General features: G+C 42.7%; 1 protein-coding gene across 1 annotated transcript; it reads left to right on the plus strand.

The window, feature by feature from the left end:
- Positions 1–1,914: 1,914 nt before the first annotated feature.
- On the plus strand, positions 1,915–8,408 carry LOC306746960 (zona pellucida sperm-binding protein 3-like; the record flags this gene model as incomplete). Its single annotated transcript, XM_079229951.1, has 13 exons — positions 1,915–1,930; positions 2,028–2,194; positions 2,274–2,377; positions 2,452–2,540; positions 2,624–2,804; positions 2,884–2,989; positions 3,080–3,165; positions 3,263–3,335; positions 7,316–7,438; positions 7,521–7,624; positions 7,699–7,787; positions 7,871–7,983; positions 8,319–8,408. 13 exons carry the CDS (start codon positions 1,915–1,917, stop codon positions 8,406–8,408), a joined length of 1,341 nt encoding a protein of 446 aa, XP_079086077.1.
- Positions 8,409–14,694: the final 6,286 nt, after the last annotated feature.

Consider the following 14,694-nt stretch of genomic DNA (forward strand, 5'->3'; position numbering starts at 1 on the left):
CATGAGTGGTGAAACTAAAATAAATATTCATGGAATGTTAGGGGTCTTAGGAAGATAGTGAAACTAAAACAAGTAATGTTGAGACTGAAGCAGCTTGAAACTCATAGCTTTTATTCAAGAAACTCATTTGCTTTCCAGTGAATACATCCCCTTGAAAAGGAGATGGCCAGGTCATATCTGCCTCATACTCCTCTCAGGCAAGCGGGGTAGCAATACTTATTCACTCATCTGTTCCATTACGAGTTTACAATACCAAACACGACAGCAGGCCAATTTATTATTGTCCAGGGCTCTTTACTAAACCAATATATGAATTGAATATGTCTATATGGTCCTAACAACGCTGACACACAGTTTTATAATAACCTGTTCCTAACTTTATCAACATTGCATGGTCACATTTGTATGGCAGAAGACTTTAACTACACTCTCAATCCAATACTGGATAAATTATCAGGTGTGGACACCTCACATACGCAGAGTAGGAAAGTAATACAACATTTTATGTGCAAGTTAAACCTTTGTGATATCTGGAGACATAAGAACCCTTCCAGACGGGAATATTCATGTCACTCTGCTACACATAATACTTACTCCTGCATAGACTATTTCCTCATCTCTAAATCTATGATACCTAATGTGAATGACTCACTGTATAAAAGTATCGTCATCTCAGATCATGCTTTACTACTAGTCAATAACACTGTCAAAACAGCCATTAAGGATCCCAATATATGGCGATTGAGCCCACGATGGTTACATGATGAGTTTTTCAAATTTGTTGGAACCAATATTGATGTCTATTTCGAAGTCAACACTACTCAAACATCAGCGTCTACAAGATGGGAGGCATTTATGGCCTACATACGAGGCCAAATGATCAGCTATACAAGCAACATATCTAAAAAAACAGCACCTAAAATTGATGGAGCTAGAAAAAGATATCAAAGAACTTAAGACAGAAATTAATCTTAATGATATTGAGACTAGACAGAGACTGGCCATTCTTAGAGCACAGTATAATGAACTATCCACAAATAAAGCATTATATAGCATAATGAAACTGAAACAGACATTCTACGATCAAGGAGAACGGGCAGGGAAACTTCTGGCCTGGCGTTTAAAGTCAATGCAGAATGAAAGATCAATTTTAGAAATTGAATCAGAGAAAGGGACAACAATTACTAACCCTCAAGAAATAAATAGCACTTTCCAAGCATATTATTCTAAATTGTATACATCAGAAAGTACAGCTACATCTTATCTTTGGGGCTCATTTATGGAGTTTCTGGAGGGGGAAGATTTTGTTGTAACCCTGTAGTCTATCGTTTCCCCTTTTTCTCTTTTCTTTTGGTCCTCTCTTTTATTTCTTTTCTCACTGGTCACATTTAAGGAATGTGGGAGCATTCTATTTGTGGGGTATTATATGTATCTATCTGTGCATATGCATATCTGTCACCCTCTACTGTTATTTTTTGGTTCTCTGTTGAGGAACAGTCAGTAACGCCTAAAGAAAAAAGACCAAACCTAAAGGCTTGAAGGGAAAGGTGGATCTCCGATGATTTTTGCCTTTGTTCGAATTTGGAGCGAGATACCAGACTGTCCACAAGACATCTGTGAAGTATTTCTTTTTTTATAGGAATCAGAAAAGTTTGACAAAACATGACACCTGCTAACGTGCCGCTGATCAAGCTTCACCCCATCAAAATTAAACATGAGTTGCTTTACGAGCTGCAATCAGTCTGACGGCCTCTGCACCTGAGGCTGTCGACGCACACCAGCTGAAAGAAGTTGTCTTGATGAAAATTGCCCCGGTAACAAAGAATAAAAACACCCCACACTGTCCAGAGCCAGCATCCAGTCATGATGGCTTTCTTTTGGCAACGTGCACTGCTTTTGAGCCTGGCTGCTGCCATGTCAGTATATGCAGGTAATATTGGAGCAAAATGCTGGACAAAGTTCTGTTATTTTTCTTTAACAAAAGCTGTTTGAGTAGCAGCTTGACTTTGTGTTGTGTCTCCTTCCAGACATGAAGCTGGACTGTGGAACAGATTTTGTGACCCTGGTGTGGAGGGAGGGCAGGTCCCGGGCTGATACCTCGCTCTTCCGTCTGGGTAACTGCTTCCCCACCAGCTTCTCGGCCACCGAGGCTGTTTTCAGCGTGGACTTTGACGATTGTAACTTCAGGAGAATTGTGAGTAGAAGCTCCATATTTACCTGCAGGATGACTCCACTGTATTTCCTGTGTTTCCACATGTGTGTCTCTCTCGTAGGTAACTGGGGATCTCTTGATGTACACCAATGATCTGACCTACAGTTCCTCACATGAGTCTGATACTCTAGCCTTCACGCACCCCGTTGTCTGTGAATATGAGAGGTGGCTGTTCACACTACTTCAGCATTGACAGTTTGCTAAAATGGCAGCTGTTTTACTCTCTTTGTTTGTTGCAGGCCTGAAGACTGGTACCCTCGGCTTTATGCCCCAATTTTCAACACCTACGGTTTTGGAGATTTAGAGTTCCACTTTGGCCTCATGAATGGTGGGTGTAAAGCGTGACCTCACTGCAGATCTCAGCTCTCCCGGTGACTCCTGTAACGTATTGACTCCTATTTACTGCTGTAGCTGACTTCTCCGGCCCCGCTGAATCTACTACCTTTGCTCTGGGCTCCTTTATCCCGATCATGGCTAGCGTGGCGCAGAAGACCCATCAGCCCTTGCTGCTTCTTCTTGAGGAATGCGTAGCGGCAACCACACCGGAGCTGCAGCCTGAAAGCTTTTTATACCCGATAATCGCCAATGACGGGTAATCTGGTTTTACCATTATAGCATTTTGTTGTTGTCCTGAAATCAAACCTAACACTTCTACTTTTTCAACCTCACAGATGTCTTGTGGACAGTCTGGTATCTCGCTCCAAATTCGAACAAAGGCAAAAATCATCGGAGATCCACCTTTCCCTTCAAGCCTTTAGGTTTGGTCTCGGCGAAGAGGTAACGCTAACTTGTGCACGTTCATTTAGAGATTTGGGACTTTATTGTGTAAACTGGAAGCTTACTATACCTCACTTCTCCACTCAACAGGTGTTTATCCACTGTAAACTTGTGGCCTGGGATCCCAACGGTCTGAACAACAGCAAGAAGGCCTGCCACTATGTGACAGAGCATGGGTAAACTGAAAACAAGCATTCAGTCTGTTCTATCCGACTTGTATGATGGAACCACTGAGAATAATTTCTGACTCTGCTCTGACCCTCATGAACTCAGCTGGAAGCAGCTGGACAACTCTGCATCCCGCAATCTCTGTGCCTGCTGTGACTCTGACTGCAAGTCCAGGAGGGTCAGGAGTTTAGCATCAGGTATTAGTTTGACTTCTGCTTTATCAACATGTTTGACTTGTACTTAAACCTTTCATATATTTTTAAACAGGGAATCATGGTATGGCACAAAAAGCTGTCCTTGGGCCACTTGCCATCACTGATGTGAATTCCTGAATTATTCTTCAGGTAAATTTGTATTTTACATTGCCCTTTTTATATTAATCCTTAATGACTACTTAACCCGGTGTTTTGTTCTCCAACAGGAATGGATCAATCTTGCACCTTAAACTGAATTGGATTTTTATTCTTGGTTTTGAAAACGTGTAATGGCTCCCTCCATTTCAGATTGTAATAATGCCATTAAAGATGTAACTATACTTTAGCGCTCTGTGCATTAATCTTGTGTGTAACTGTGTTCAAGGTACAGTATTTTCATAGTCATGTGGCAAAACTGTTTCACATGCACATCTGGTAAGCAACTTCATACGAAAGAGCTTTAATGGTGGGCTTTATTTTCAAGAAACTTCAATCTCAAATATCTTGAACCAACTCTCTCTCGTGAGAATAAGGTTGACCACGTGACGTCAGTGCAAGTCGGACACAACTCTAACCAGCATGCATTGCGTGCCGATCGATTATGCGCAGAACTGGCTCATCTCGAACGAGCCTATTGACTGCATAATGTTTCTTAATACACATCACTTTATTGATGCTGTAATTCTAGTGAATGAGCTCTAAAACATCTCTGAATATTTGTGTTCTAGCAGGTCTCTTTAAAAGCTAAACCCTGTATTTTAGTGAGTGAAGTACAAGAGTATGCAAGTGAGATACAGACATTTTAAGTACTAAACAAAGTGTATGTTGTAGGAAGATGTTAAACGATTATCAGAGTGACTTCAGAAAAGGAAGATCCACAGCACATGCTCATTAAAGTAACAAAATAGAAAAGACCCTTAATGTGAAGGAAGAGATGGCTTTAGTTTTCTTTGAACGTGTGTGATTCCATTTGGAGAGATGGACTGTTAATTAAACTGCGCACAGGTGGAAGGTTATATAACTGGTCAATGGACTTTTTAATCAAATGGAACATTTAAAGGTAACGCAGGATCAGAAGATTTTGACATTAACGGGATACCTCAAGGTATCATCATCCTGATTAATATGATTTAATGATGTATTAAACTACAGCAACATGTATGCAGATGATGCAGCAATCTTAACGAGGGGAAATAATTTTGCATATGGGATGAAAAGTATGCAGAAAGTAATCATCAATTTAAAGAGATGGTCTTATGACTGGGGAGGTTAAACTAATGAAAGGAATCATATGTTCAGATTCTGCAGCTGCTATAGGAAGTATGCAACCGTGTCAAACTGTTCAAGAGGATCTTTTAACTGAAGTTTGTCACTTACATTTACAACAATTAGGAATAGAGGTAAATTTATGTTGGGTACATGTTGGAGTGGAGAGAAATGAGTTGACAGAAACTTGCAAAAAGCGCATTAAATTGTAGCACTTTATAATAAGTGCACACTATTTAGCATTAGTAAAGCTTGAATAACCAATGAATTCATCATTTATAAAGCATTATTCCAACATGAATACTCAGTCCCTCATTCATAAACAGTTATAAATGTTTCATTCTTGATTAATAAGCTTGGGTTTCATACTTTATAAATGATGGATTCCCCATTTGTAAATGAAGTATTCAGGACTTATATATGATTAATAAGATCATTTGTAAAGTGTTAGTAAATGAAAAAAACAATGCTGCAATTCATGATTTACTCGTTAATGCAGTAATTACTACTCGTTAGTTAAGTATTCGTTAAGCATGTTTTGTGACATAATCTAAAGTGTAGATTAGTTATGCCTTACAAAGCATTAATGCATGTCATGTTGAATTCAGTAGTTACTACTCATTAATTCAGTAGTTACTACTCGTTAGTTAAGTATTAGTTAAGCATGTTCTGTGACGTAATCTAAAGTGACGACTATCTATGCTTTACAAAGCATTAATGAATGTCATGAGTAATTCAGTAGTTACCACTCATTAGTTACTACTCATTAGTTAAGTATGTTCTGTGACCTGATCTAAAGTGAGGACAATATATGCTTTACAAAGCATTTATAAGCAGTGCCTCAAAGCTAGCAGAAGTCTCAAGTTATCTTCTCAACAGAAAAGGGAAATAAACACAACACAAAGTGAGAAAGAACATTAATATGATGGTGCTGGGGGGCCATGCCCGTCAGTGTCACAAGTATTCCATAGTTTGTTGGCACATAGCTACACATTATTGATTATGCTAGCTAGCTAGCTCATTAGCTCGTTAGCCTGCAAGCTAGCATAATCAATCCATTGTACCAGCAAACTGAGAAACATGCCACCACTCGTGCTACTGATGTGCATCGACTAATATCAACTGCCTGGTGTGAGTCACGGACGGGAAGTGACACGTCATCAACGTGGGACAGGGACACGTGTTTATGCTCTAGGACAGTGGTTCTTAACCTTATTGGAGCTACTGAACCCTGCAAGCTTCATCAGTGCATTCACTGAACCCTTCGTAATTGGAAAAAGAAAATAGGATTTCTTCAAAACATAGGTATATATTTTGTTAGTGCACAAAATTAGCCATGCATCAGTTGCATACAAAATCACTGTGTTCAAAGAACAAAATCAACAAAACATGAATTTCACACAAAAACATAACCCAATGAATATTTACTGCAAATCAATGTGACGAAAAGAAGAAAAATGATTGATTGATTGATTATGAGGATCTTGCTATCACCTGGATTTGTCTACTTACAACTGAGGTGGCGCGTGCCGGTCTCTGAACCAGTGACACGCTTGCTTGCTGGCTAGCTAGCGAACTAGCCATAGCCCGTTTTTATCATTTACTAACACTTTACAAATGATCTTATTAATCATCTATAAGTCCTGAATACTTAATTTACAAATGGGGAATCCATCATTTATAAAGTATGAAACCCAAGCTTATTAATCAAGAATGAAACATTTATAAGTATGTTTATGAATGAGGGACTAATGAGTATTCATGTTGGAATAATGCTTTATAAATGGTGAATTCATTGTTTATTCATGCTTTACTAATGCTAAATAGTGTGCACTTATTATAAAGTGCTACCCATTAAACAAAGATGATATTTCAGAAATTAGTTTTTGGGAGGTCAGAAGCAAAATCAGTAATACAGCACGGAATAATGACATCTTGGCAAGACATTTTGAATAATGACAATAAGGGTAGAAATTACAACAAAGTGAGAAGTGTTGACACTAAATGTAGAGAAGAAGATGCTACTTTTTGCCGATGAAGATTAGGACATACAGGACTCAATGAAATCTTATACACCACGAAAAAGACAGTGTGGCATAAATGAGAGATACTCACCTGTAAAGAAACTGTTGAACATGTGCTGATAGAGTGAAGGAAGTTCATTGTGGAAAGAGAAAGACTAAAAGGCAGATATGTGAAGTCCTTTTAATTTTTTTTTTTTTATAAAAATAACAATATTACTGTGTTTAAAATGACAGATGTTATAAAGTCATGATGTTACAGACTCCGGTACAGTAGGTGGCGGTATGCACCATAAACGTTGGTTTGTAGTCTGCTAATAAACCTAAAAAGAAGTAGAAGAAGTCTGACGGCCTCTGCACCTGAGGCTGTCGACACACACCAGCTGAAAGAGGTTGTCTTGATGAAAATTGCCCCGGTAACAAAGAACAAAAACACCCCACACTGTCCAGAGCCAGCATCCAGTCATGATGGCTTTCTTTTGGCAACGTGCACTGCTTTTGAGCCTGGCTGCTGCCATGTCAGTATATGCAGGTAATATTGGAACAAAATGCTGGACAAAGGTCTGTTATTTTTCTTTAACAAAAGCTGTTTGAGTAGCAACTTGACTTTGTGTTGTGTCTCCTTCCAGACATGAAGCTGGACTGTGGAACAGATTTTGTGACCCTGGTGTGGAGAGAGAGAGGACAGGTCCCGGGCTGATGCCTCGCTCTTCCGTCTGGGTAACTGCTTCCCCACCAGCTTCTCGGCCACCGAGGCTGTTTTCAGCATGGACTTCGACGATTGTAACGTCAGGAGAATTGTGAGTAGAAGCTCCATATTTACCTGCAGGATGACTCCACTGTATTTCCTGCAGCGCGGTAACATGTGTGTCTCTCTCGTAGGTATCTGGGGATCTCTTGATGTACACCAATGATCTGACCTACAGTTCCTCTCATGAGTCTGATACTCTGGCCTTCACGCACCCCGTTGTCTGTGAATATGAGAGGTGGCTGTTCACACTACTTCAGCATTGACAGTTTGCTAAAATGGCAGCTGTTTTACTCTCTTTGTTTGTTGCAGGCCTGAAGACTGGTACCCTCGGCTTTATGTCCCAATTTTCAACACCTACGATTTTGGAGATTTAGAGTTCCACTTTGGCCTCATGAATGGTGGGTGTAAAGCTTGACCTCACTGCAGATCTCAGCTCTCCCGGTGACTCCTGTAACGTATTGACTCCTATTTACTGCTGTAGCTGACTTCTCCGGCCCCGCTGAATCTACTACCTTTGCTCTGGGCTCCTTTATCCCGATCATAGCTAGCATGGCGCAGAAGACCCATCAGCCCTTGCTTCTTCTTGAGGAATGCGTAGCGGCAACCACACCGGATTTGCAGCCTGAACGCTTTTTATACCCAATAATCGCCACTGACTGGTAATCTGGTTTTACCGTTATAGCATTTTGTTGTCCAGAAATCAGACCTAACACTTTCTTTTTCAACCTCACAGATGTCTTGTGGACAGTCTGGTATCTCGCTCCAAATTTGAACAAAGGCGAAAATCATCGGAGATCCACCTTTTCCTTCTAGCCTTTAGGTTTGGTCTCAGCGACGAGGTAACGCTAACTTGTGCACGTTCATTTAAAGATTTGGGACTTTATTGTGTAAACTGGACGCTTACTATACCTCACTTCTCCACTCAACAGGTGTTTATCCACTGTAAACTTGTGGCCTGGGATCCCAACGGTCTGGACAACAGCAAGAAGGCCTGCCACTATGTGACAGAGCATGGGTAAACCTGTCACTGAAAACAAACATTCACAGTGTCTTAGGTTCTATCCGACTTGTATGATGGAACCACTGAGAATAATTTCTGATCCCCATGAACGCAGCTGGACAACTCTGCATCCTGCAATCTCTGTGCCTGCTGTGAATCTGACTGCAAGCCCAGGCTGGTCAGGAGTTTAGCATCAGGTATTTGACTTCTGCTATATCAACTTATCTGGTTTGACTTGTACTCGAACTGTTCCTATATTTTTAACCCGGGAAGGATGGTATGTCACAAAGCTGTCCTCGGGCCACTTACCATCACTGATGTGAATTCATGACTTATTCTTCAGGTAAATTGTGATTTTTACATTGCACTTTATATTATCTGTAACTATTTAATCTGGTCTTTTTTTTTTTTTTTTTTTTCTCCAACAGGAATGGATCCATCTTGCACACTGGCTCCTTCGCTCTGAATTAGATTTTTATTCTTGGTTTTGTAAACTTTTGAAAGTGTAATGCCGCCCTGCATTTCATATTGTAATAATGCCACTAAAGATATAACTATACTTGAAAGCTCTCCACTTTTTACTCTTTTGCTGGTAATTGTCTTCAGGGTGTGTTTGTTTGCGCTTCAGTATTTTTCTTTAAATCATAAGATAATCCTTTATTCAGTTTATTTTATATAGCCCAACATCACAAATACAAGTTTGCCTCGGAGGGCTTTACAATCTGTACACTTAACATCCCTGTCCCGGGACCTCACATCGGATCAGGAAAAACTCCCCCAATAAAGATAGTAAAAACCCTTTCACAGGGAAGAAACCTGAGGGAGAGCAACAGGAGGATCGCTCTCCCCGGATGGACAGAAGCAATAGATGTCATGTGGCCAGAATGAATAATGTTACAGCACATTGCATGAATATAACAGAAATTATTCATATAATGAGTAGGAGGCACGGTCCATGATTCCAGATAACCACGACCCATTAAGCAGAAGGCGGTAGAGAGGAGGGGCATCAGCAGGGCCATGGCAGCTGGCAGGACTGGTTCCAGGCAGCCACGAATCTATGGAAAAAGAAAGTAGTTAGTAATGTGCATTGAAGAGACAATCATTTATCCAGAAGGAGAGGAGGAGCTCAGTGTATTTTGGTTTGTTTTCACTCCGACTTGTCATCGTTCAAAAACACACACACAAAAAACCTCTCCGTCCCGTTGCCCACAGATAAGTGCGCGCGCACACAGGTGAGCGCTGAGCACACAGCAGCGGACAGAGAGCGTAGAAAAATATGTTGCATGAAAAGTAGACCGCTATATCTGCGTTTTAAACGCTCCCAGGGTGAAGATGCAACAGCAGCTCTCATGTGAGGAGCAACCGGAGTTCTCCCTGCACCAGAGCAGCTCTCTGAACCCGGAGCAGCTCTCCTGCTCCTGGTGAAACGAGCCAAAGTGCTTGTGTCTTCTACCAACAATGAGCTGCTGGCTTCACATATTACAGAAGTACAAAGTACTCGGATATAAGACTAAGTCATTAATGAATACATGGACAAATGCCTGTACTTTCGGGTAAATGGCTACGGTACGCCGTCAACAGGTTACGCTTGCGCATGCGCGATTTGACGCGACGCCGTGAGCTCGTCTTTTCCTGCTGTTGCGTTTCTAAAAATAAAAAAACAGATCTAAGCTCAATATTGAGCATGAATTGAGAGAGGCCGTATCAAAGCTACAACCCCATTTATAACATGTGTCGAGGAAAGCAGCTCACTGCAGCCACTAATATTGATACAACCTGATGGCTCACATATCTGCACTCATTCTGTTTTGTTTGGCAAAAAAAATTAAAAGCTTATTGTTTTCCACAATGAGCTATTTAGTAGTAACTAAATATGAGTAATTTTTTGCACAGATAGAACTTACACAAAACATTGTCTGATGGGGCAATCTGATTTACTTGAAAGTGATTGCAATTGTCTTTATTCTGTTATTTATAAAAGCACAGATGAGTCACACAATTAGTTTTATTTACAGAAAAAGTTTGAGAACCACAGCTTTAAGTGTTTGTGTCGGAGTCGCCGCCTATTTTGCACTATTACAATACTTATAGGCAACTAGTTATCATGTCTTCCGCTCCATGAAACGCATGTTAATGCTCAGTACATATGGTACTTTAATGTATTTGCATTGTAATAAAATGTGATCATTTAAAATGGGCATATATGCAGCTGAAACGGGTAGCCTAGTGCATCCCACATTTTTCAACATAACATTTTAAAACATTATAGTCATTATGGAGGTGGGGTAGTGCACTATAGGCCCCTGAGACGCGGCTTAAGAGTTTGTCCTTAATGGAAAAAAAACATTCCCCTTACATTACTTTTACTTTTATACTTTTAAGTAGTTTTTAAACCAGTACACTTTTACTTAAGTAAAAAGCTTGAGTTGATGCTTCAACTTTTACAGAAGTATTTTTAAACCCTAGTATCTATACTTCTACTTGAGTAATGAATGTGAATACTTTTGACACCTCTGCATATCATTATTGTAGAACATGATTAAGGTGATCGTGATAAGAATACAGAGAATCACACACAATTTATTTTCACTGCTTCAATTGATTGAATTTCTGATTATGAATAATACATACATACTGATCCGCCCATACACATATTCAAACTCCTAGTTATATGGTAATCTATACATACATGTATATACATATAGTACATGATTCATACGCGCATACAGTACATATATCCTCATAAGTATATATTTATTCATAAATATAATCTGATTGATTTGGGTGATGAAGCACTTCAAATTTGCCGATACATTTTCCCAAAACTGACGCATTTAACTTGTCTGATATATTTGCGACGCTTATGTCTCGCAGCAGGGGCGGAGTTAAAGTTGTGTTCACAGCAACAATGTTGCAAAAACTTTGGAATATTCGCAATGCGTTTGCTGTGAATGACTACGGTATTGACTTCCTCATATGCCTTCATGATCATCTCCTGCTTCTCAGTAGAGAAATAAAAATAGGTTCCTCTGAGTTTATTTGCCATTGTACTGTTAGAACATCGTGGTGTCAGTGCTCCATTATTATCTCTTCTGAAGAGGAGCGGGCGCGCGCATTTATCCAGATGACTGACGTCTGGCTAGAATTAACGAAACCGCATCAGCGCGGATCAGCCGTGAAGAAACCCAGATAGCCTGATGATCATCTCGCTAGAACAGTTACTTGTGGGGACACCAGGTCTGACTCACACTCCCGTATCCGCACATACTGTGGACGGTTGGTGAGGTAGTCCAGGATCCATGCAGTGAGGTGGTGGTCGACCCCGGTCTGCTCCAGCTTGTCCCTTAGAAGCAAAGGCTGGATGGTGTTGAAGGCACTGGAGAAGTCGTAGAACATGACTTTCACAGTGCTTCCAGCCTTTTCCAGGTGAGAAAGGCATCTCTGCAGCAGGACGATGACGGCGTCATCCACCCCGGTGCCAGACTGGTAGGCGAAGTGAAGTGGGTGAGCTCACCACGGGGCGGAGATGCACAAGGGCCAGCCTCTCCAGGTCAGCATGGGGCAGAGTTCAATAAGGACACAGCTCTGGGGAAGAAACTGTTCCTCAGTCTGCTGGTCCTTGTCCGGAAGCACCTGAAGCGTCTGCCTGAGGGCAGGAGGGCGAACAGTCTGTGTGCAGGGTGGGAGGCGTCCTTGAGAATGCTGCGAGCTTGATGCAGACAGCGTTTTCTCTGGATTTCCTCAATGGCTGGAAGTGGAGTTCCTGTAATGCGTTAGGCAGTTTTCACCACCCGCTGCAGTCCCTTGCGCTCCGCAACAGAGCAGCTCCCATTCCAGACTGTAACACAGTTGGTTAGGATGCTCTCGATCACGCAGCGGTAAAAGTTCACCAGGATGGCTGAAGACAGATGGTTTTTCTTCAGTGTCCTCAGGAAAAAGAGGTGCTGGTGAGCTTTCTTGACAAGGCTGGAGGTGTTGGTGGTCCAGGACAGGTCTTCCGAGATGTGGGTCCCCAGGAACTTGAAGCTGGAGACACGCTCAACGTCCATCCCATTGATGTGGATGGGTGCATGCATGCTTCTTTTCTTCTTCCTGAAGTCCACAATGAGCTCCTTGGTTTTGTTGGTATTTAGGAGCAGGTTATTTTTGGCGCACCATGTGGCCAGGTGCTGTACCTCTTCCCTGTAGGCTGTCTCATCGTTGTTAGTGATGAGACCAATCACCGTGGTGTCGCCTGCGAACTTGATGATGGAGTTGGATCCATGCACAGGTCTGCAGTCGTAGGTGAAGAGGGAATAGAGGACTGGGCTGAGCACACAGCCCTGTGGCACACCAGTGCTGAGAGACAGTGGTGGAGCAGGTGTGGCCTGACCTAACATGTTGTGGTCTGTTAGTCAGAAAGTCCAAAATCCAGTTGCAGAGGGAGGTGTCCAAGTTTAGTGTTTAACTTGGAGGGGATGACAGTGTTGAAAGCTGAGCTGAAGTCAGCAAACAGCAATCGCGCGTAGGTGTTGGTGTTGTCCAGGTGTGTGAGCACAGAGTGCAGTGTTGTGGAGACTGCATCGTCTATGCTCCTATTGCTGCGGTAGGCAAACTGGTGTCGGTCCAGTGCGGGTGGGAGGGAGTCCTTCAGGTGTGCCAGGACTAGCCGCGCAAAGCACTTCATAATGATGGGTGTGAGTGCTACAGGGCGGTAGTCATTGAGGCACGTCGGCTTGGAATGTTTCGGCACTGGCACGATGGATGTAGCTTTAAAGCATGTTGGCACAGCTGCTTGGGCAAGGGACAGGTTGAAAATGTCCGTGAAAATCCTAGTGAGCTGTTCCGCACATGCCCTGAGCACACGTCCAGCAGCCTTGCGTGCGTTGATCCAGCTCAGTGCTGTGTGGACAACAGTGGAGGAGAGTGTGGTGGGCTGGTCTTCTGCTGGGAGTGTTGTCTTGGTGGCGGTGTCTCTGTTTTCCCTCTCGAAGCGAGCATAGAAGTTGTTAAGCTCGTTCAGGAAGGAGATATCTGTGGCTGTGGGGGTGAGATTGCTGGGTTTGTAGTCGGTGATGACCTGGATGCCCTGCCACATGCGTCTGGGGTCGGATTTGGATAAGTGACCCTCTATTTTTTGCTTGTAGCAGTTCTTGGCCTTCTTGATGCCCCTCATCAGGTTAGTCCTGGATGTGCTGTAGGCCTGTGCATCCCCTGATCTGAAGGCCGTGTTACGGGCCTTTAGCAGAAGCCGCACCTCCTTGCTCATCCATGGCTTCTGGTTGGGGTAAGTGATGATCTGTTTCTCTGTTGTGACGCCATCGATGATTGTGGTGATGTAGTCCATGACAGACGAAGCATAGATGTTCATGTCTGTGTGTGAGCCATAGGTGGCCTGAGAAGCAAACATACTCCAGTCCGTGTGGTGAAACTTGTCCTGGAGTACAGAGTCTGTCCCTGTTGGCCACACCTTGATGGTCCTCACTGATGGCTTCACATGGTTGATGAGGGGTGAATATTTGGGGGTGAGGAACAAAGAAAGGTGATCCAACTGTCCAAGGTGGGGGACGGGGTTGTGGTGTAGGCAGCAGCCATTTTTGTGTAAACATGGTCCAAAGTTTTGTTTCTTCTGGTGTAGCAGGAAAGATGCTGGTGGAATTTGGGGAGCACTGTCTTTAAGTTGGAAAGATTAAAATCCCCTGCAACAATAAAGGAAGCCTCCGGGTGGTCAGTCTGTTGTATACTAATGGCTGCATGAAGTTCCTTCATTGCTAGCTTGGCATTAGCATCCGGTGGAATATAAGCAGTGGTGATGATGGTGGACGTGAACTCCCGTGGCAGATAAAAAGGTCTACACTTAACCATGATGAACTCTAAGTTAGCTGAGCATTGACTTCCAAGAGTAACAGAGTCCGTACACCAAGCCTTATTGACATAAGTGCACAGTCCTCCACCTCTGGTCTTCCCGGAGTCATCAGCTGATCTATCTGCCCGGTGTATGTAGCGTCCGGCTAGCTCGATAGCACTGTCCAGTACGCCTCCATGTAGCCATGTTTCGGTGAAAATCATGACATTGCAGTCCAGAAGTCTCTTGCTGTTGGTGAAGCGGAGTCGTATCTCGTCCATTTTGTTCAGAGATCTCACATTAGCGAGGAAGATGCTGGGCAGAGGGAGCCAGTGTGGTGTTAGCCTTATCTTAGCTCTCAGTCCTCCGCCTTTGTTTACGATATCAGCGCCCTCTTCGTTCACTTCCGCCCGGCCGGGTAGAGTGCGAAGCCTCCGGTGTTCTGGAGATCTCAGGGATGAGTGGCAGATCGGTGATG

Source organism: Taurulus bubalis (genome assembly GCF_910589615.1).
Source record: "Taurulus bubalis genome assembly, chromosome: 1".
Taxonomy (NCBI): Eukaryota; Metazoa; Chordata; class Actinopteri; order Perciformes; family Cottidae; genus Taurulus; species Taurulus bubalis.